This window comes from Thalassophryne amazonica, chromosome 5 (genome assembly GCF_902500255.1).
Source record: "Thalassophryne amazonica chromosome 5, fThaAma1.1, whole genome shotgun sequence".
Lineage (NCBI taxonomy): Eukaryota > Metazoa > Chordata > Actinopteri > Batrachoidiformes > Batrachoididae > Thalassophryne > Thalassophryne amazonica.
The window spans coordinates 2,102,610-2,117,171 of record NC_047107.1 but is presented as its reverse complement, the minus strand read 5'-3'; the positions used below and the strand labels follow the sequence as shown (position 1 = coordinate 2,117,171).

The following is a 14,562-nucleotide window of genomic DNA, read 5'->3' as shown; positions in this document are numbered from 1 at the left end:
AGCCCTTCAGCCTCAGGGTTCAGGGTTTTCCTGTATCTCTGCCTTCCTGAGTCGCGTCCCTGCCTGGACGTCACATGGACAAAGAGATGTTTGTTTCTTCTGCGTTTGAAACGCTGCTCTGTCTTTGTCTTCTCTTGCTTGTTCTGTTAGAGCTCAGTGCTGCTTTTGATACTGTTGACCATAAAATTTTATTACAGAGATTAGAGCATGCCATAGGTATTAAAGGCACTGCGCTGCGGTGGTTTGAATCATATTTGTCTAATAGATTACAATTTGTTCATGTAAACGGGGAATCTTCTTCACAGACTAAAGTTAATTATGGAGTTCCACAAGGTTCTGTGCTAGGACCAATTTTATTCACTTTATACATGCTTCCCTTAGGCAGTATTATTAGACGGTATTGCTTAAATTTTCATTGTTACGCAGATGATACCCAGCTTTATCTATCCATGAAGCCAGAGGACTCACACCAATTAGCTAAACTGCAGGATTGTCTTACAGACATAAAGACATGGATGACCTCTAATTTCCTGCTTTTAAACTCAGATAAAACTGAAGTTATTGTACTTGGCCCCACAAATCTTAGAAACATGGTGTCTAACCAGATCCTTACTGTGGATGGCATTAACCTGACCTCTAGTAATACTGTGAGAAATCTTGGAGTCATTTTTGATCAGGATATGTCATTTAAAGCGCATATTAAACAAATATGTAGGACTGCTTTTTTGCATTTACGCAATATCTCTAAAATCAGAAAGGTCTTGTCTCAGAGTGATGCTGAAAAATTAATTCATGCATTTATTTCCTCTAGGCCTGACTATTGTAATTCATTATTATCAGGTTGTCCTAAAAGTTCCCTAAAAAGCCTTCAGTTAATTCAAAATGCTGCAGCTAGAGTACTGACGGGGACTAGAAGGAGAGAGCATATCTCACCCATATTGGCCTCTCTTCATTGGCTTCCTGTTAATTCTAGAATAGAATTTAAAATTCTTCTTCTTACTTATAAGGTTTGAATAATCAGGTCCCATCTTATCTTAGGGACCTCACAGTACCATATCACCCCAATAGAGCGCTTCGCTCTCAGACTGCAGGCTTACATGTAGTTCCTAGGGTTTGTAAGAGTAGAATGGGAGGCAGAGCCTTCAGCTTTCAGGCTCCTCTCCTGTGGAACCAGCTCCCAATTCAGATCAGGGAGACAGACACCCTCTCTACTTTTAAGATTAGGCTTAAAACTTTCCTTTTTGCTAAAGCTTATAGTTAGGGCTGGATCAGGTGACCCTGAACCATCCCTTAGTTATGCTGCTATAGACGTAGACTGCTGGGGGGTTCCCATGATGCACTAAGTGTTTCTTTCTCTTTTTGCTCTGTATGCACCCACTCTGCATTTAATCATTAGTGATCGATCTCTGCTCCCCTCCACAGCATGTCTTTTTCCTGGTTCTCTCCCTCAGCCCCAACCAGTCCCAGCAGAAGACTGCCCCTCCCTGAGCCTGGTTCTGCTGGAGGTTTCTTCCTGTTAAAAGGGAGTTTTTCCTTCCCACTGTAGCCAAGTGCTTGCTCACAGGGGGTCGTTTTGACCGTTGGGGTTTTACATAATTATTGTATGGCCTTGCCTTACAATATAAAGCGCCTTGGGGCAACTGTTTGTTGTGATTTGGCGCTATATAAAAAAATTGATTGATTGATTGATTGATTGCTTACTTGAGGTTTTTGTCTTTCTTGCTTCAGGGGTGCTCCAGCAGCTACCAGCGTGCTCTTGTGCCAGGCAGCATTGTCCCAGCTGCTGCAGTCTGACCTTTCACCTTTCTACTGCCCACAGGAGGAGGAGGAGGAGCCTGCAGTCTGTAAGTGTTGGAATGTGTGTGTCTGATCGTCAGTGGTTTTTCCTGTCTTCAGTAGGAGGCAGGGATGATGATGGTAACTGGACGGCATTTATATTGCGCTTTTCTGTTTGCATCAGACGCACAAGTGCTTTACAATAATGCCTCACATTCACCCTGATGTCTGGCTGCTGCCATACAAGATGCTCACTACACACTGGGAGCAACTAGGGGATTAAGGACCTTGCCCAAGGGCCCTTAGTGATTTTCTGGCCAGGCTGGGATTTGAACCGAGGATCCTCTGGTCTCAAGCCCAACACTTAACCACTATACCATCACCTCCCTTAAATATTAGGATGCCCACTTGTCTTCATTCTTTCCTCTTGATTTTGACTATTTAATCATTTGACCTCATTTTCTGGTTTGTGTGTTGAATTTTAACTGAGGTTTAAATTTGTTATTGTTTATGTAGTCTTGCCTTTTATATATTTTATGCTTTTTGCCATCTTCCCATTTTTGTTCTTTTTCTCTTCTTGCTGTCTTACCCTTTTTGCCATCTTGTCTTTTTTCCATCTTGCCCTTTTTCCTGTGTTACCCTTTTTGCCATCTTGCCATTTATGTTGTTTTGCCCTTTTTGCTGTCTTGCCCTTTTTGCCGTCTTTCCATTTTTGTTGTTTTGCTGTTTTTGACAACTGGGCCTTTTTGCCGTCTTGTCCTTTTTGCTGTTTGACCCTTTTTGCCATCATGCTCTTTTTGCTGTCTTACCCTTTTGCTGTCTTGCTCTTTTTGTTGTGTTGCCCTTTTTGCTGTGTTGCCCTTTTTGCTGTCTTACCCTTTTTGCCGTCTTACCCTTTTTGCTGTTTTACCCTTTTTGCAGTCTTGCCCTTTTTGCTGTTTTAGCCTTTTTGCCGTCTTGCCCTTTTTGCTTTTAGCCTTTTTGCCGTCTTGCCCTTTATGCTGTTTTACCCTTTTTGCCATCTTGCCCTTTATGCTGTTTTACCCTTTTTGCCATCTTGCTCTATTTTGTTGTTTTGCCATTTTTGTTGTTTTGCCCTTTTTTGTTGTTTTGCTCTTTTTGCCATCTTGCCATGTATGTTGTTGTTTTGCTCTTTTTGCCATCTTGCCATGTATGTTGTTTTGCTCTTTTTGCTGTGTTGCCATTTTTGCCGTCTTGCCCTTTTTGTTGTGTTGCCCTTTTTGCCGTCTTGCTCTTTTTGTTGTTGCCCTTTTTGCCGTCTTGCTCTTTTTGTTGTGTTGCTTCTTTTGCCGTCTTACCCTTTTTGCAATCTTACCCTTTTTGCCGTCTTGACCTTTTTGTTGTGTTTACCTTTTTGCCGTCTTGACCTTTTTGTTGTTTTGCTCTTTTTGCCATCTTGCCCTTTTTGTTGTTTTACTCTTTGTTGTTTTGCTTTTTTTGACATCTTGGACTTTTTTTGACATCTTTCCCTTTTGTTGTTTTGCTCTTTTTGCAATCTTGCTGTTTTTGTAATTTTGCCCTTTTTGTTTTGCTTTTTTTTTGTTTTGCTCTTTTGCCATCTTGGCCTGTTTGCCGTATTGCCCTTTTTGCTGTTTTACCCTTTTGCCATTGTGATCTTTTTGCTGTCTGTCCCTTTTTGCCATCTTGCTCTTTTTGCCGTATTGCCCTTTTTGCTGTTTTGCTCTTCTTGTTTTGCTCTTTTTGACATCTTGGACTTTTTGCCATCTTGCCCTTTTTGTTGTTTTGCTCTTTTTGACATCTTGGCCTTTCTGCTGTCTTGCCCTTTTTATTGTTTTGCTCTTTTTATTGTTTCATTCTTTTTGACATCTTTCCCTTTTGTTGTTTTGCTCTTTTTGCAGTTTTGCTCTTTTTGTTGTGTTGCCCTTTTTGCCGTCTTGGCCTTTTTGTTGTTTTGCTCCTTTTGCGATCTTGCCCTTTTTGTTGTGTTGCCCATTTTGCCATCTTGCCCTTTTTGTTGTTTTACTCTGTTGTTTTGCTCTTTTTGACATCTTGGCCTTTTTTGACATCTTTCCCTTTTGTTGTTTTGCTCTTTTTGCAATCTTGCTGTTTTTGTAGTTTTGCCGTTTTTGTTTTGCTTTTTTTTTTGTTTTGCTCTTTTGCCATCTTGGCCTTTTTGCCATATTGCCCTTTTTGCTGTTTTACCCTTTTGCCATTGTGATCTTTTTGCTGTCTTTCCCTTTTTGCCATCTTGCTCTTTTTGCTGTATTGCCCTTTTTGCTGTTTTGCTCTTCTTGTTTTGCTCTTTTTGACATCTTGCCCTTTTTGTTGTTTTGCTCTTTTTGACATCTTGGCCTTTTTGCCATCTTGGACTTTTTTTGTTGTTTTGCTCTTTTTGACATCTTGGCCTTTTTGCCCTCTTGCTCTTTCTGCTGTTTTGCCCTTTTTTGTTGTTTTGCTCCTTTTGACATCTTATCCTTTTTGTTGTATTGCTGTTTTTGCCATCTTGGCCTGTTCGTTGCGTTGCCGTTTTGTTGTTTTGCTATTTTTGTTGTGTTGCTCTTTTTGCCATCTTGGCCTGTTTGTTGTGTTGCTCTTCTTGCCATCTTGACCTTTTTGTTGTTTTGCTCTTTTTGCCATCTTGACCTTTTTGTTGTTTTGCTGTTTTTGACATCTTGGCCTTTTTGCCGTCTTGCCCTTTTTGTTGTGTTGCCCTTTTTTCCGTCTTGGCCTTTTTGTTGTTTTGCTCCTTTTGCGATCTTGACCTTTTTGTTGTGTTGCCCTTTTTGCTGTCTTGACCTTTTTGTTGTTTTGCTCTTTTTATTGTTTCATTCTTTTTGACATCTTTCCCTTTTGTTGTTTTGCTCTTTTTGCAATTTTGCTCTTTTTGTTGTGTTGCCCTTTTTTCCGTCTTGGCCTTTTTGTTGTTTTGCTCCTTTTGCGATCTTGCCCTTTTTGTTGTGTTGCCCTTTTTGCTGTCTTGACCTTTTTGTTGTTTTGCTCTTTTTATTGTTTCATTCTTTTTGACATCTTTCCCTTTTGTTGTTTTGCTCTTTTTGCAATTTTGCTCTTTTTGTTGTGTTGCCCTTTTTGCCGTCTTGGCCTTTTTGTTGTTTTGCTCCTTTTGCCTTCTTGCACTTTTTGTTGTGTTGCCCTTTCTGCTGTCTTGCCCTTTCTGCTGTCTTGCCATTTTTTGTTGTTTTGCTCTTTTTATTGTTTCATTCTTTTTGACATCTTTCCCTTTTGTTGTTTTGCTGTTTTTGCAATTTTGCTCTTTTTGTTGTTTTGCTCTTTTTGCCATCTTTCCATTTTGTTGTTTTGCTCTTTTTGCCATCTTGCCCCTTTTTGCCGTTTTACTCTTTGTTGTTTTGCTCTTTTGACATCTTGGCCTTTTTGTCGTCTTGCCCTCCTGCTGTCTTGCCCTTTTTGTTGTTTTCTCTTTTTATTGTTTCACTCTTTTTGCTATCTTGCTCTTTTTGTTGTTTTGCTCTTTTTGCCATCTTGCCATTTATGTTGTTTTGCTCTTTTTGCCATCTTGGCCTTTTGCTGTCTTTCCCTTTTTGCTGTCTTGCTCATTTCTTGTTTTGCTCTTTTTGCCATCTTGCCATTTATGTTGTTTTGCTCTTTTTGCCATCTTGGCCTTTTTGCTGTCTTTCCCTTTTTGCTGTCTTGCTCATTTTCTTGTTTTGCTCTTTTTGCCATCTTGCCATTTATGTTGTTTTGCTCTTTTTGCCATCTTGGCCTTTTTGTTGTGTTGCCCTTTTTGCCGTCTTACCCTTTTTGTTGTTTTGCTCCTTTTGTCGTCTTGTCCTTTTTGTTGTTTTGCTCTCTTTGTTATTCTGCTCTTTTTGCTGTCTTGCCCTTTTGTTGTTTTGCACTTTTTTGTTGTTTTGATCTTTTGCCGTCTTGCCCTTTCTGCTGTCTTGCTCTTTTTGTTGTTTTGCTGTTTTTGCAATCTTGCTGTTTTTGTTGTGTTGCCCTTTTGCCATCTTGCCCTTTTTGTTGTTTTGGTCTTTGTTGTTTTGCTCTTTTTGCCATCTTGCCTTTTATCATCTTCCCCTTTTTTGCTGCCTTGCCCTTTTTGTTGTTTTGCTCTTTTTTCCATCTTGGCATTTTTGTATTTTTGTTCTTTTTGACATCTTTCCCTTTCTGCTGTCCTATCCTTTTTGCTGCCTTGCCCTTTTTATTTTGCTCTTTTTGCCGTCTTGCTCTTTTTGTCGTGTTACCCTTTTTGCCGTCTTGCTCTTTTTGGTGTGTTGCCCTTTTTGCCGTCTTGCTCTTTTTGGTGTGTTGCTCCTTTTGCCGCCTTACCCTTTTTGTTGTTTGTCTCCTTTTGTCATCTTGCCCTTCTTGTTGTTTGTCTCCTTTTGTCATCTTGCCCTTTTGTTGTGTTGCTCCTTTTGCCCTTTTTGTTTTTTTGCTCTTTTTGACATCTTGCCTTTTCTGCTATCATGCCCTTTTTGTTGTTTTGCACTGTTTTGCCATTTGGCCCTTTTTGCCATCTTCCCCTTTTTGCTGCCTTGCACTGTTTTGCCATTTGGCCCTTTTTGCCATCTTCCCCTTTTTGCTGCCTTGCCCTTTTTGTTGTTTTGCTCTTTTTTTCATCTTGCCATTTTTGTTGTTTTGCTTTGACATCTTGGCCTTTTTGCCATCTTGCTCTTTTTGCCATCTTGCCCTTTTTGTTGTTTTGCTCTTTTTTCCATCTTGCCCTTTTTGTTGTTTTGCCCTTTTTCCATCTTGCCATTTTTGTTTTGCTCTTTTTGTTGTTTTGCTCTTTTTGCCACCTTGCACTTTCTGCTGCCTTTCCCCTTTTGCTGTTTTACCCTTTTGCCATTGTGATCTTTTTGCTGTCTTTCCCTTTTTGCCATCTTGCTCTTTTTGCTGTATTGCCCTTTTTGCTGTTTTGCTCTTCTTGTTTTGCTCTTTTTGACATCTTGCCCTTTTTGTTGTTTTGCTCTTTTTGACATCTTGGCCTTTTTGCCATCTTGGACTTTTTTTGTTGTTTTGCTCTTTTTGACATCTTGGCCTTTTTGCCCTCTTGCTCTTTCTGCTGTTTTGCCCTTTTTTGTTGTTTTGCTCCTTTTGACATCTTATCCTTTTTGTTGTATTGCTGTTTTTGCCATCTTGGCCTGTTCGTTGCGTTGCCGTTTTGTTGTTTTGCTATTTTTGTTGTGTTGCTCTTTTTGCCATCTTGGCCTGTTTGTTGTGTTGCTCTTCTTGCCATCTTGACCTTTTTGTTGTTTTGCTCTTTTTGCCATCTTGACCTTTTTGTTGTTTTGCTGTTTTTGACATCTTGGCCTTTTTGCCGTCTTGCCCTTTTTGTTGTGTTGCCCTTTTTTCCGTCTTGGCCTTTTGTTGTTTTGCTCCTTTTGCGATCTTGACCTTTTTGTTGTGTGCCCTTTTTGCTGTCTTGCCCTTTTTGTTGTTTTGCTCTTTTTATTGTTTCATTCTTTTTGACATCTTTCCCTTTTGTTGTTTTGCTCTTTTTGCAATTTTGCTCTTTTTGTTGTGTGCCCTTTTTTCCGTCTTGGCCTTTTTGTTGTTTTGCTCCTTTGCGATCTTGCCCTTTTTGTTGTGTTGCCCTTTCTGCTGTCTTGACCTTTTTGTTGTTTTGCTCTTTTTATTGTTTCATTCTTTTTGACATCTTTCCCTTTTGTTGTTTTGCTCTTTTTGCAATTTTGCTCTTTTGTTGTGTTGCCCTTTTTGCCGTCTTGGCCTTTTTGTTGTTTTGCTCCTTTTGCCTTCTTGCACTTTTTGTTGTGTTGCCCTTTCTGCTGTCTTGCCCTTTCTGCTGTCTTGCCATTTTTTGTTGTTTTGCTCTTTTTATTGTTTCATTCTTTTTGACATCTTTCCCTTTTGTTGTTTTGCTGTTTTTGCAATTTTGCTCTTTTTGTTGTTTTGCTCTTTTTGCCATCTTTCCATTTTGTTGTTTTGCTCTTTTTGCCATCTTGCCCCTTTTGCCGTTTTACTCTTTGTTGTTTTGCTCTTTTGACATCTTGGCCTTTTTGTCGTCTTGCCCTCCTGCTGTCTTGCCCTTTTTGTTGTTTTCTCTTTTTATTGTTTCACTCTTTTTGCTATCTTGCTCTTTTTGTTGTTTTGCTCTTTTTGCCATCTTGCCATTTATGTTGTTTTGCTCTTTTTGCCATCTTGGCCTTTTTGCTGTCTTTCCCTTTTTGCTGTCTTGCTCATTTTCTTGTTTTGCTCTTTTTGCCATCTTGCCATTTATGTTGTTTTGCTCTTTTTGCCATCTTGGCCTTTTTGCTGTCTTTCCCTTTTTGCTGTCTTGCTCATTTTCTTGTTTTGCTCTTTTTGCCATCTTGGCCTTTTTGTTGTGTTGCCCTTTTTGCCGTCTTACCCTTTTTGTTGTTTTGCTCCTTTTGTCGTCTTGTCCTTTTTGTTGTTTTGCTCTCTTTGTTATTCTGCTCTTTTTGCTGTCTTGCCCTTTTTGTTGTTTTGCACTTTTTTGTTGTTTTGATCTTTTGCCGTCTTGCCCTTTCTGCTGTCTTGCTCTTTTTGTTGTTTTGCTGTTTTTGCAATCTTGCTGTTTTTGTTGTGTTGCCCTTTTGCCATCTTGCCCTTTTTGTTGTTTTGGTCTTTGTTGTTTTGCTCTTTTTGCCATCTTGCCTTTTTATCATCTTCCCCTTTTTTGCTGCCTTGCCCTTTTTGTTGTTTTGCTCTTTTTTCCATCTTGGCATTTTTGTATTTTTGTTCTTTTTGACATCTTTCCCTTTCTGCTGTCCTATCCTTTTTGCTGCCTTGCCCTTTTTATTTTGCTCTTTTTGCCGTCTTGCTCTTTTTGTCGTGTTACCCTTTTTGCCGTCTTGCTCTTTTGGTGTGTTGCCCTTTTTGCCGTCTTGCTCTTTTTGGTGTGTTGCTCCTTTTGCCGCCTTACCCTTTTTGTTGTTTGTCTCCTTTTGTCATCTTGCCCTTCTTGTTGTTTGTCTCCTTTTGTCATCTTGCCCTTTTGTTGTGTTGCTCCTTTTGCCCTTTTTGTTTTTTTGCTCTTTTTGACATCTTGCCTTTTCTGCTATCTTGCCCTTTTTGTTGTTTTGCACTGTTTTGCCATTTGGCCCTTTTTGCCATCTTCCCCTTTTTGCTGCCTTGCACTGTTTTGCCATTTGGCCCTTTTGCCATCTTCCCCTTTTTGCTGCCTTGCCCTTTTTGTTGTTTTGCTCTTTTTTTCATCTTGCCATTTTTGTTGTTTTGCTTTGACATCTTGGCCTTTTTGCCATCTTGCTCTTTTTGCCATCTTGCCCTTTTTGTTGTTTTGCTCTTTTTTCCATCTTGCCCTTTTTGTTGTTTTGCCCTTTTTCCATCTTGCCATTTTTGTTTTGCTCTTTTTGTTGTTTTGCTCTTTTTGCCACCTTGCACTTTCTGCTGCCTTTCCCCTTTTGTTGTTTTGCTCTTTTTTGTTGTTTCGCTCTTTCTGTCATCTTGCCCTTTTTGTTGTTTTGCTCTTTTTGACATCTTGGCCTTTCTGCTGTCTTGCCCTTTCTGTTGTTTCGCTCTTTTTGCTGTCTTGCTGTTTTTGTTGTTTTGCTCTTTTTGCCATCTTGCCCTTTTTGTTGTTTTGCTCTTTTTGCCATCTTGCCCTTTTTGTTGTTTTGCTCTTTTTGCCATCTTGCCCTTTTTGTTGTTTTGTCCTTTTTGTTGTTTTTCCCCTTGTTGTTTTGCCCTTTTTGCCATCTTATTCTGATGGTCATTATGAATGTTTTGAAATTAAAACCTAACTTTATTATTTATTTACTTAATTGGCTGCATCTCTAAAGCACCTGTCTGTCTGGTACGTTATACAGCCGTTCCTCACAGTCACAGATTCACTCACAACAAGATTTTAACTGGGAATTGAACTGAGGTCCTTCTGGTCACATCCTGCCTCTGAAACCCCCACCTCTGTCCGTATAGTCCCTGCAGATTGGGATGAGAACTGAGAGTCTGTCCAGTTGCTACTGTTTCCTGATGCGCGCGCGCGCTCTCTCTCTCTCTCTCACGCTCACTCTCACTCACTCACTCACTCACTCACTCACTCACTCACTCACTCACTCCAAAGAATGTAGAGGTCTGTCATTTTTATCGTAGGTTCACTGCAACTGCGAGAGACAGAATCTAAAAAAAAAAAAGAAAAAGAAAAAAATCAGAAAATCACATTGTAGGATTTTTAAATAATTAATTTGCATTTTATTGCATGATATAAGTATTTGACACAACAGAAAAATAGACCTTAATATTTGGTACAGAAACTTTTGTTTGCAGTTACAGAGGTCAGATATTTCCCGTAGTTCTTGACTGTGCTGGATTGGATGATTTCTGTGGCAGACGCGGGACGGACTCCTCTGAAGGAACAGTGTTGTGTTGTGTATTGTAAAGTTTTTTTGGTAGAATGGCCCAAGCAGATGGTCACCCCTTTGAGTTTGGTCTGCTTGAGGTTTCTTCCTCAAATCATCAGAAGGAGTTTTTCCTTACCACTGTCCACCTGTGTTCTTACTCTTGGGGTTGGTGATGTTAGACCTTATGCTGCATTTCCACATAACGATGAGAAGTTAGGAATGCCGTGAAGTACACATTCTTGGCCGTTGATCACGAATGTGATGATTCGGGGCAGAGGCGTCAGGTGTCCTCAGGAACTGTTGCAACCTTTTACCACCACAGGTCAGATTCCCACTCATATGAATACTGCAGCAATAAAACTTCTACTGAAAGCAGAAAAAGACCCTACTCTGACCTCGAGTTACCGCCTACTGTCATTAATAAATACTGATGTAAAAATCATTGCCAAGGCATTGGCATCCCTCTTGATAAAAATACTGCCATCAATAATACATAATGGCCAAACTGAGTATATGAAGGCTTGACATTCGACCAATAACATCAGAAGACTTTGCTGTCTCGTTAACAAATCACAGCGTCGCAACACAAAGGCAATAGCGGTCTCATTGGATGCAGAAAAAGCCTTCGACAGTCAGCTGGAATTTTCTTATTACTGTTCTTCATAAATTTGGTCTTGGAGAATCATTTATTCATTGGATCACAACCCTGTACAACTCCCCAAAGGTCACAGTCACCACTAACGAGATCACATCTCAAAGTTTCACGTTGCAAAGAGGGACTAGACAAGGCTGCCCTCTCTCACCACTATGATTCGCAATATTTATCGAACCTCTAGCAGCTGTAATACGTCAGAATATTAACATCAAGGGTATCAACTCATCAATATCTAGGGATCAATAAAAATCAATAAAATCTGTAGTTTTTGTGAAAAGCATTTCCTTTCAGACATTTTGACATGAATGTCTCTCCGTACCTCTGAGCTGAGCTCAGCCGGCTGCTGCACATCAGCGCAGGACGTCTCATTTTGGGAGGAAAAAACACGTTTTGATCGATTGCAGTTTGTTTGTATTACAACATTTGTAAAGAGGTGTCATTTGATTTAAACTGCGTTTCACTTTGAAGTTATTAATTCCGACTGTATTATATCGTTCTAACTTGACTCGTCAGAGAGCCGCGCAGCATTTGGAGCTGTGTGAACAGAACGGAGGACGATTCTTGTTTCTTTCTCCCAACAAGACAGGAGTCCCAGTTAGTAACTTTAATCTGCACAAAAGTGACTCACGATTGACATATTCAGGGATGAAAGTGGTGAAAAACAAAAAAAGCTGAAACCCAAAATTACCCCCCCAACACCACCCACACGGAAATGTTTGAATTCTAGAAGCTCTGAAATACAATCTGGGACTATTCCAGACAATAAACTGCAGTGAGTGCAGCATCCATTTAGTGACGAAAAACTAAACAACTTTCCTTATTCAAATTCATTCCAGTAGTATTCTGCTCTTACTAGGATGCAGCAGTTTTCTAGTTTGTCAGATAGTTCTGGAGGAAATCACTGAAGAAATTAACACATTGAAAATATGGTTTGACCAAAACAAACTGTCATTAAACTTAAATACTACAGGGATGAAGTGGAGGTGGAAGAGTCACTACAACCCCTGGCAAAAATTATGGAATCACCAGCCTCGGAGGATGTACATTCAGTTGTTTAATTTTGTATAAAAAAAAAGCAGATCACAGACATGACACAAAACTAAAGTCATTTCAAATGGCAACTTTCTGGCTTTAAGAATCACTATAAGAAATCAGGAAAAAATAATTGTGGTAGTCATTAACGGTTACTTTTTTAGACCAAGCAGAGGGAAAAAAATATGGAATCACTCAATTCTGAGGAATAAATTATGGAATCACCCTGTAAATTTTCATCCCCAAAACTAACACCTGCATCAAATCAGATCTGCTCATTAGTCTGCATCTAAAAAGGAGTGATCACACCTTGGAGAGCTGTTGCACCAAGTGGACTGACATGAATCATGGCTCCAACACGAGAGATGTCAATTGAAACAAAGGAGAGGATTATCAAACTCTTAAAAGAGGGTAAATCATCACGCAATGTTGCAAAAGATGTTAGTTGTTCACAGTCAGCTGTGTCTAAACTCTGGACCAAATACAAACAACATGGGAAGGTTGTTAAAGGCAAACATACTGGTAGACCAAGGAAGACATCAAAGCGTCAAGACAGAAAACTTAAAGCAATATGTCTCAAAAATCGAAAAATGCACAACAAAACAATGAAAAATGCACAACAAAACAAATGAGGAACGAATGGGAGGAAACTGGAGTCAACGTCTGTGACCGAACTGTAAGAAACCGCCTAAAGGAAATGGGATTTACATACAGAAAAGCTAAACGAAAGCCATCATTAACACCTAAACAGAAAAAAACAAGGTTACAATGGGCTAAGGAAAAGCAATTGTGGACTGTGGATGACTGGATGAAAGTCATATTCAGTGATGAATCTCAAATCTGCATTGGGCAAGGTGATGATGCTGGAACTTTTGTTTGGTGCCGTTCCAATGAGATTTATAAAGATGACTGCCTGAAGAGAACATGTAAATTTCCACAGTCATTGATGATATGGGGCTGCATGTCAGGTAAAGGCACTGGGGAGATGGCTGTCATTACATCATCAATAAATGCACAAGTTTACGTTGATATTTTGGACACTTTTCTTATCCCATCAATTGAAAGGATGTTTGGGGATTATGAAATCATTTTTCAAGATGACAATGCATCTTGCCATAGAGCAAAAACTATGAAAACATTCCTTGAAAAAGACACATAGGGTCAATGTCATGGTCTGCAAATAGTCCGGATCTTAATCCAATTGAAAATCTTTGGTGGAAGTTGAAGAAAATGGTCCATGACAAGGCTCCAACCTGCAAAGCTGATCTGGCAACAGCAATCAGAGAAAGTTGGAGCCAGATTGATGAAGAGTACTGTTTGTCACTCATTAAGTCCATGCCTCAGAGACTGCAAGCTGTTATAAAAGCCAGAGGTGGTGCAACAAAATACTAGTGATGTGTTGGAGCGTTCTTTTGTTTTTCATGATTCCATAATTTTTTCCTCAGAATTGAGTGATTCTATATTTTTTTCCCTCTGCTTGGTCTAAAAAAGTAACCGTTACTGACTGCCACAATTTTTTTTCCTGATTTCTTATAGTGTTTCTTAAAGCCAGAAAGTTGCCATTTGAAATGACTTTAGTTTTGTGTCATGTCTGTGATCTGCTTTTTTTTCTACAAAATTAAACAACTGAATGAACATCCTCCGAGGTGATCCCATAATTTTTGCCAGGGGTTGTAGGTATTCACAAGAAACACTTATTTATTTCCATATGTATTTATGTTCACTGTTAGTTGGTTTTATATTTTCTATTGTTTTTAATCGGGTTCTTTTTGTCTATTTCTCTAAAATTGTATTGTAGCATTATTAGTTATTACTATTTTTGTTATTATTATTATCAATATATGAATAAAATGCATTTAAAAAAAATTACAATTTGACTCTTTTATGACAACAAACACTGAGCCATTAATTATTATACAGAAAACAAATGCACACAAACGTGCTGATGCGAACAGCTTAATGCTAACTTTAACATTGAAAATACCATAGACATGCTAACCTGTTAGCATCGGTCCCGTTTTTAAGTTATAAAATACTTCTATCAACTGTTTCAGAAGACCATAACTGGTCGGTTTAACATCAAAAGGTAAATATTACTCGCAGACATATGCTCTTTAGGGTTTTAGCGGGAAAAAATTAAGATTAGGAATGAATGAATCAACAAAGCAGCAGATTGAAGCACTGTTTCGATCTGCAAATCACTGCTTTGACTGGTTCAAGGTTCAAAGCAAAGCCGCACTGCAGAAAAGTTGATTACAGACCTGCTGCAGGGTCTACTACTGATGTCGGTGGATCGTATCATTTCTTAACGATACCTGAAAGGAACCGGTTCTTGATATCCATCTCTATTAATATCTGACCATAAAATCAATTAGTCCAAGCTCTGTGGCCCAAGAATGTTCCCTGGGAATTTGAAGACTTTGGCAGTAACAGGACTGGACGTGTGCTGAGCACAGACAGACGGACGGATGGATGCAAAGCCTTCACAGTACCAAATTCGGCCATCGGTTATTGAGGCATTTAGAGTTCATCTTGTAATATTGGGGGTGTTGGTGGCTCAGTGGTTAGAGCACTGGCATTCTGTGCAGAAGGTTGCCGGTTTACCAGCTCGGTGTCTTAGTGATTAGCACTGGTGCATTACAGCAAGAAGGTCCTTGAGATCTCTTCCCACCCTTTCTGTGTGGAGTTTGCATGTTCTCCCCGTGTCTGTGTGGGTTTCCTCCTCTGGTCCTTTCTCTGCCCCTGAGCAAGGCAGTGTATCTGCATCTGGAGTTGGTTCCCAGGCGCTGGACT

General features: G+C 39.5%; 1 protein-coding gene across 2 annotated transcripts in view; it reads left to right on the top strand.

The window, feature by feature from the left end:
* ppm1f (protein phosphatase, Mg2+/Mn2+ dependent, 1F) overlaps nt 1-14,562 on the top strand; it is a 151,564-nt gene that overhangs the window by 97,803 nt on the left and 39,199 nt on the right. For both annotated transcript variants that reach the window (XM_034169650.1, XM_034169649.1), the window contains exon 3: nt 1,729-1,844. In XM_034169650.1, coding sequence (XP_034025541.1) covers nt 1,729-1,844 — 116 coding nt within the window. The remainder of the gene's footprint in view (nt 1-1,728; nt 1,845-14,562) is intronic.